Source organism: Olea europaea, chromosome 11 (genome assembly GCF_002742605.1).
Source record: "Olea europaea var. sylvestris chromosome 11, O_europaea_v1, whole genome shotgun sequence".
NCBI classification, from domain to species: Eukaryota; Viridiplantae; Streptophyta; class Magnoliopsida; order Lamiales; family Oleaceae; genus Olea; species Olea europaea.
In genome coordinates, this window is record NC_036247.1 from 34,109,329 (window position 1) to 34,117,597 (window position 8,269).

General features: G+C 30.1%; 1 protein-coding gene across 2 annotated transcripts in view; it reads left to right on the top strand.

The window, feature by feature from the left end:
* Nucleotides 1-5,288: 5,288 nt before the first annotated feature.
* The window catches only part of LOC111404173 (beta-galactosidase 15-like), a 5,802-nt gene continuing 2,821 nt past the window's right edge, over nucleotides 5,289-8,269 (top strand). The window contains exons 1-8 of one of the 2 annotated variants that reach the window (XM_023032938.1): nucleotides 5,289-5,594; nucleotides 5,698-5,793; nucleotides 6,225-6,337; nucleotides 6,455-6,521; nucleotides 6,608-6,700; nucleotides 7,693-7,836; nucleotides 7,935-8,023; nucleotides 8,112-8,217. In XM_023032938.1, coding sequence (XP_022888706.1) covers nucleotides 5,433-5,594; nucleotides 5,698-5,793; nucleotides 6,225-6,337; nucleotides 6,455-6,521; nucleotides 6,608-6,700; nucleotides 7,693-7,836; nucleotides 7,935-8,023; nucleotides 8,112-8,217 — 870 coding nt within the window. In that variant the 5' untranslated portion in view covers nucleotides 5,289-5,432. Of the gene's footprint in view, nucleotides 5,595-5,697; nucleotides 5,794-6,224; nucleotides 6,338-6,454; nucleotides 6,522-6,607; nucleotides 6,701-6,932; nucleotides 7,219-7,335; nucleotides 7,403-7,488; nucleotides 7,582-7,692; nucleotides 7,837-7,934; nucleotides 8,024-8,111; nucleotides 8,218-8,269 lie in introns of those variants that run through there. The other variant, XM_023032937.1, reaches the window with a different exon arrangement.

The window sequence follows — 8,269 nt, forward strand, 5'->3', positions numbered from 1 at the left end:
GCCACACCCAACCACAAAATTACCCCACCCAACTCTCATCATCGAAGCCAACAAAAATCGACTTCTCAACCCAGAGGTCCACTAGTCAAGACCATCACCATTTATCCCATACCAGACTAATACAAGGGTCAAACCTTTAGATTCCAAAGACTCGCTTAAGAAGGACCAAAAAACTGATACAGACACAATTGCCACCACCGGCTCTGGTAGCACAATTTCAACTTCAAATCCCAACCCAAATTTCACCATCCTCATCAAAGTCCTCACGTTCAATCGTCTTCCCTCCCTCCACCCCCTCCCGCTACCTCAAATCTCTAGCTAAATTTGGTTTTGAGTGGAAATTTGGTTAGAAGTTTGTGCATTGTCAAACTTTAAATGCTGGGTTCAGGATTAGTGGGATTAGTTGAATCCGTGTGTGGGTTGCAATTTGAGAATTTAATTGGTGTGTTTTCCATAGTTGATAGGACCTGAAGTGCATTTTTCTCAGTTGAATTTGTGGCTTAGAGCATGCAGGATGCATCAAATTGAAATGGGACAGGCTAGAGAGGAGTCTGTTTGGTGGCTGCCAGCATGGGTGTTCGTTGAAAAGAGGGTTGCGGCCAGCATGGGTGTAGCCAGAAAGGGTGTTGTCTGCGATTTGCTATAGAGGTGATGTCGACGTTGGCGCCAAAGGTTGAAGACAGTTGTGTGATTTTGATTTTTCGGCTAGGGTAAAGAAGAGAGACTTTTATATTTTTCTTTTATTTATTTTTAATTTTTTTGATTTAAATTTTATAATTGTTTAATGTGATAAATAGAAAGTTACCATTTCATCTTGTGAAAATTGATTAAAATATGATCAAACTTAATTTTGTGGTCAATTGACAAAAAATAGATAGAAATCATTCAAAAGGGCATCATATGCAATGATTGGAAAGGATAGATGTAACTGGTACAACAAATGAAAGATTTGGAGAAAACCTGCTAGTTTTTCAAATGTTTGAGACTTTGCTGCAATTATCCCTATGAAAACTATAAATGATTTAAAAATTTTAATTTATCGAAGAAAATTTTGGCAAAAAATAATGTAAATATAACAATTAAACACTAACCAAAAATCATGCCGCAAACAAAATTTAACAAAAAAATAATCTATAAGTCAGTAATATTATATAAGCAACTAATAAAAAATATATTTTAACTTATCTTTTAATATTCTGGAAAAAATTTTAAAAAAAAAATGTACGTAACATTGACAGTGTCATGCTAAGCTTCAAATTTCTCGTGTCAAATGACAAATATACCCCCAATTTAAAAAAATAAAAAAGAAAAGAAAAGTTAAATAATAAATTGCAATCATGCTCTCAAACTTTTTTAAAAAATGCAAATGTGTCCAAATAAATTATTAAAATTGTAATTAACACAAAACGTCTCTACCTTTCATCATTATTGTGTAAAACATTCATACATTTTATTCTTTGACATTTTCACCCTTATTTTTATATTTCATTGCAAAAATCATTATTTTCATCCATTTTCTCAATTAAAAGCCGTTAAATGACAAATATACGCTCATCTTTAAATAAACAAAATAAAGAAAAGAAAAATAAAGAACAAAATTTAAAAAAAAATTTAAATAAATAATTAAAAAATTAAGTTATTTTTTAATTATTTATTTGAAATTTATTTGTACTTTTTTGAAAATTTTGGAAATATAGTTACAATTTGTTTTTTATTTTTTTATTTTGCTTATTTAAAGACGAGTGTATATTTATCATTTTATAGCTTTTAATTGAACAAATGGATGAAAATAACGATTTTTGTAATGAAGTATGAAATAAGGGTGAAATGTCAAAAAATGAAAGGTATAAACGTCTTGCACAATAATAATGAAAGGTAAGGACATTTTTGTGCTAATTACCCTTTTCAAAATTTATTTGAATTCATTTACACCTTTTAAAAAAATTTGGGAGTATGATTGCAATTTATTCATTCATTCATTTTATTGTTTTATTTAAATATGGGGTAAATTTGTTATTTTACACAAGAAATTTAATGAAAATGATGATTTCTGCAATAAAATGTGAAGGTACGGGTAAAAGTGTCAAAAAATGAAAAGTATGGACATTTTGTACAATAACATTGAAAGAAAAAGACATTTTGTGCTAATTACCTCTTAAAAAAATATTAAAATTAAATTAAATTTTGTGTATAACACCGTAGGTGCTGTGCTAAGCTTCATGAAATTTTGAACTCTTACCATTTTGAAGTTCTTAATATTTGTAATTGAATTTTTGGCAACTCATTATTCAAGGCGATATCTTAATTTAGTTTTGAAGAGAACTGAATTGTTTAATTAAGAGGGTCGTTGTGTATTGAGATGTCTTTAATTTACTTGTGCAATATGAGATGAAGTCTCGAAATATCTTAAAGCACAAATATCGTCATGGGCATAATCACATGGATATTTGTGCTTAAAGATATTTCTAGACACATAATCATATGAATATTATTTTGAAACGATGTGACGAACAGTACACAGATCAGTTCAATAGTATCGTGGGAGGAGATTTTGTATCGTGGAACCAAAACTTCGTGGAACATTTGAGAAACAAATTCAGCTCAGACATTAGATGAGTCAGGCGGTTGCCGAAGGTCCTTGACATATAGAAGGCCTACAATTTAAAAAAATTACATATTATTCCTTAATTTTTCTTAAGAAACAATTCCATTGGAAATTACGAATGATTTTTTAGTTAGTAACATTGAAAAAATAAATGGTTTAACATATTTAATCTAGAAAGAAATTTTCGTTCATAAATAAATTAATAAACTATAAAAGTTAATTAACCGAAAATTCTTTAAGGAAAAAAAGTCACCACCGTCGTATTATTTGCAATCTTTTTGTCAGTTATAATTTGCTCCATTAATTTTTTTATTTTTTTGCATTGTGCTCGAAAGGCCCCCTTGTTGATTTTTCTTAAGATCTTCGAATTACATGAGCCGCGTCTGTTGAGAAACTTACAAGTTGAGAATGAATATCCTATTTAAGGTTGTTCTCTATTTCTAATTTGCATTTTGGGGGTTTGGAAATAATAATAACCAGCAAACCAATTTTTCATTACTCAACTTTCTAACATTTATACTAATGGCTACCTGATCATGGACGGAGCCAGGAATTTAAGTTACGAGGGACAAAAATTTAGAAATTTAATGTACAAAATACCTACTTTGTGCTTAGATAGTTTGTTGCCGACAACGTGAACGAATAATTAGATGAATTGTTAAACTTGTTTCGATACTTTAAAACAAACTAATCAAATGCATACTTAGTGCTAACATAATTTTTTGTCGACAACGTGAACGGGCAATTAGATGAATTGTTAAATTTATTTTGATACTTTAAAAACAAACTAATCAAATGCCTACTTAGTGCTTACATAGTTTGTTGCCAATTACGTGAACGGGTAATTAGATAAATTGTTAACATTGTTTCAATACTTTAAAAACAAACTAATCAAATGTTTGTAAACAAATTTGAACAAAAAAATTCATTAAAAATAAAAGTTTGCAACAATTAAAAATCATAAATATAATGTATAAAAACATAAACATAACATAATTAAAAAATCATAACATAACCAAGTATAAAATAAGAAACTGATTTTACAAATTGTAGTGGATTGGTTAATGGTTGGTGGGCTAATGGACTAAAATTAAAATATTTCAATATTTTTTGGGGACTTTTACTGGACATGGGTTTGGGCATTATTGGACTGTAGCCCAGTAGAACCCTCCCTTCCCTTCGTCTCTGTGTGGGAAGAAATATTGTGTAAAATAGGTTCCATGGAATATTGCAGAGAAATTGTGATTTTTAATGCGGTATAATTAAGAAAATCTATTTAATTGTCTCTATATAGGACAATGTTCTAAAAAAACGTAAAGTACATCTAAGTTTGTTTGAAGATCAAGTTTCAAACTTTACGAGCCTAGACATAAAAAACAAACCATAATTATTAAATAATTCCTACAATTAGTTAATTACGCAATTTTCAAGTTTTCGAAATGCGAAAATTAAACTGTTTTTTATAGTCTTAGTTTTCAACTAGACACACTTACTTAACAGATTTATAAGAACTTTATACATATTTTTGAAGTTTCTAACAAAACGATAAGCATTCAAAATCAAAATTATATAATATAGATAGTACCGTAACTTAAATTTTATCAAAATCTTTATTAGATAAATTTTTTTTTCACTTTTGTACAGATAAATCATTTAAAACTTGAAGCTAAAATCAGACAAAATCCTTTTAAAGAAAGGAAAAAAATAAATAAATAAGTTAATTAAAGGATTTTTTAAAATAAAAAAATAATGGTGCAAAGGAAAAAGATATTAAAAAAAAACGGTTAATAAACCAAAATCAAATAAGATTTTTTTTTTTTTAAAAAAAATGTAAAATGTGCCTCGACCTAGTTTTGCATTAAGCGGTGCAATTGACTGCTTATTTTGCGCATATTATTGTCAAGACTAAGCGTTTTGCTTGAGTTTTTTAGATCACCGATGTAAAGCGACACATCAAATAAAAATAATGAGGTTATAAAGAATCTTGTAATGAAGAATACTAAACATTACCTACTTTATCCTTCTTCATGTTAAACGTTTCATTTGCTATCTTTACAAATCAATTCCTAAGATAACATCTAACAACCATATCAATTAAATTCTCAAAAAAGGGAAAGAAATCCCAAATCGCATTAAACATGTTAGTTGTTCTTAAAGTCCCAATATGAGTGATTAGAATTGAAGGTCACAATTATGTAAAGACTGAGCAGTAGATTCCATACCAATTTTTCCAATCATATGACATATTATAAAGGTCACACACTTACGATCACATTCATACTAATTTATAATTAACACGTTAAAATTCTTATTAAAGCGATAGATTAGATTGCATAAGTGAACTAAAATTCTTATTAAGGCGATAGACTAGATTGCATAAGTGAATTAAAATTCTTATTAAGGCGATAGACTAGATTGCATAAGTGAATTAGAATTTTCTATAAGCTAGGATTAGTTCTTACATATCCCATAAACATTTAGTTTTCAGAAAAAGTATTAATTACACCTCTATTTTATATTAATTTCCCTAGTTTTTTATTATTTCTTATCAATTAATAACTGCTCATTAATTAACCATTGTATCCATTTAGACATTTCTAAAAAACAAGATGCAAATAAATAAATAAACAAGGTTGATGATATCATGATATTTTTTTGACATTTATCATAAACATGTTGTGCTTACCGTAAAACTCATGTAGATAGATATGAATATGCAGTTCAAGATTCTCTTTTACAGTAGTGCTATTTTTCAAAATTCTGCTAAATATAAATATTCCCTATGCTGCTACATTATTTTCATTGTTCTTAATAGCCTAAAACAGTGATGGGGTGGAACAAGATTTTGGTGACGACATTAATTTTATTCTTTTTTGACATTTTTTCTAATGCTGTTGAGGTTTCTTACGATGGAAGAGCTCTCAAGATCGATGGTGAAAGAAAACTTATAATTTCCGGCGCCATTCACTATCCTCGCAGTACTCCTGAGGTACAAATATAAGCACAGTCTGCATTCAAAAAATTTGAAAACAAATGAAGAACAAATGGTATGAATTGATTATTAACAGCTAATTTATGTATTATTATTGCAGATGTGGCCATCATTGATGAAGAAAGCAAAAGAGGGAGGACTTAATGCAATCGAAACTTACGTGTTTTGGAATGCCCATGAGCCTCTATATCGACAGGTTTGCTGTATTTTTAATGAAGTTTACGTCAGTGACAAATGTTTGCTACATGGACTATGTTTATGTGTGATACAACTTGAAATTGATTATACTTGTACTTCACTCTGTTACGCAAAAACGAGAATCTGCAAGATATATGAATTAAGAACAAAAACACAAGATTCACATAGAAACCCAAGAAGGGAAAAAATCACGAACAGAGAATGAGAAATTACTATATCAAACTTGAGCACAAGAGGTGCGGATACACCAAATATATATAACACAATGAAATCCTAACATATAATGGAGTCCTAATAGAACAAGTCTATACCTTTTTCTCATAATTTTAGTTTCACCACATATGTCGCACCGCAAGCTTTTCGGGTCTGGCCAAACAGAATATGAGTATTTGTACTCTAATACACTCTTTCTTCATGCATGACTTTCAGTATGATTTTGAAGGAAATTTAGACCTTGTAAAGTATCTCAAGACAATTCAAGATGCAGGACTTTATGCAATTCTCAGAATTGGACCATATGTTTGTGCAGAATGGAACTATGGGTATGTACAACCTTTTTCGTCTTTTGAATCCATAAGTCCTACAAAATTCAAGATTTGATATTTTATTTAATGAATGTAGCTTAATTTAAAGCCATAAACTTGATAAATTTCCTGCAGAGGGCTTCCTGTTTGGTTAAAAAGCATACCTAACATGGTTTTCAGGACTAAAAATGATGCCTACATGGTAAATTGATCGATTTCTTTAACTCATTCATGGTTTTTCTCATAATTTGTCTCTTACCTTTGTTGTTTTTCGATTTTATATTTCAGAATGAAATGAAGATTTTCACAACAATGATTGTCGACAAGGTGAAAGGTGAAAATCTTTTTGCTAATCAAGGGGGACCAATAATAATTGCTCAGGTTTGTAATTATACTGCCTCAGTTATCTAAGTTTTTACTTTAGCTTATAAGTTTGAAATTAAAGGCTTGTACTTCACTCTGTTACGCAAAAACGAGAATCTGCAAGATATATGAATTAAGAACAAAAACACAAGATTCACATAGAAACCCAAGAAGGGAAAAAATCACGAACAGAGAATGAGAAATTACTATATCAAACTTGAGCACAAGAGGTGCGGATACACCAAATATATATAACACAATGAAATCCTAACATATAATGGAGTCCTAATAGAACAAGTCTATACCTTTTTCTCATAATTTTAGTTTCACCACATATGTCGCACCGCAAGCTTTTCGGGTCTGGCCAAACAGAATATGAGTATTTGTACTCTAATACACTCTTTCTTCATGCATGACTTTCAGTATGATTTTGAAGGAAATTTAGACCTTGTAAAGTATCTCAAGACAATTCAAGATGCAGGACTTTATGCAATTCTCAGAATTGGACCATATGTTTGTGCAGAATGGAACTATGGGTATGTACAACCTTTTTCGTCTTTTGAATCCATAAGTCCTACAAAATTCAAGATTTGATATTTTATTTAATGAATGTAGCTTAATTTAAAGCCATAAACTTGATAAATTTCCTGCAGAGGGCTTCCTGTTTGGTTAAAAAGCATACCTAACATGGTTTTCAGGACTAAAAATGATGCCTACATGGTAAATTGATCGATTTCTTTAACTCATTCATGGTTTTTCTCATAATTTGTCTCTTACCTTTGTTGTTTTTCGATTTTATATTTCAGAATGAAATGAAGATTTTCACAACAATGATTGTCGACAAGGTGAAAGGTGAAAATCTTTTTGCTAATCAAGGGGGACCAATAATAATTGCTCAGGTTTGTAATTATACTGCCTCAGTTATCTAAGTTTTTACTTTAGCTTATAAGTTTGAAATTAAAAGGCTTCTTGATATTCCATATCTACTTTTCATCTGAAAATAACAACAGATTGAAAATGAATATGGAAACGTTATCGGTAAATATGGAGGGGACGGAAAATCATACATTAATTGGTGCGCTAACTTTGCCGAGTCTCTGAACATTGGTGTCCCTTGGATCATGTGTCAAGAGGATGATGCTCCATCTCCAATGGTATGATACCAACTTATTGTGAAGAGTTAATGCTATTCGTAGTTTTGTTTATTTACTTGATTAATTACTCAAAATCTTGATGTTCCATCTTCTTACAGATTAACACGTGTAACGGCTATTATTGTGATCAATTTACTCCTAACAATAATAACGTTCCAAAGATCTGGACAGAGAATTGGACTGGCTGGTTAGTGTCAAGATTTGCTGCTTCAAAATTATTTTCTTTTATCTCATGGTTTATGTTTCTGATCTTGCATGGATTTGTTTACTTTAAGGTACAAGGGCTGGGGTGACAAAAATCCTCATAGAACTGCAGAAGATGTTGCTTTTGCAGTTGGCCGGTTTTATCAATATGGTGGCACAGTTCAGAACTATTATATGGTTTGTCAATCAATTTTTTGTCTGTCTTCCTATATATATAGTTTATTTTATT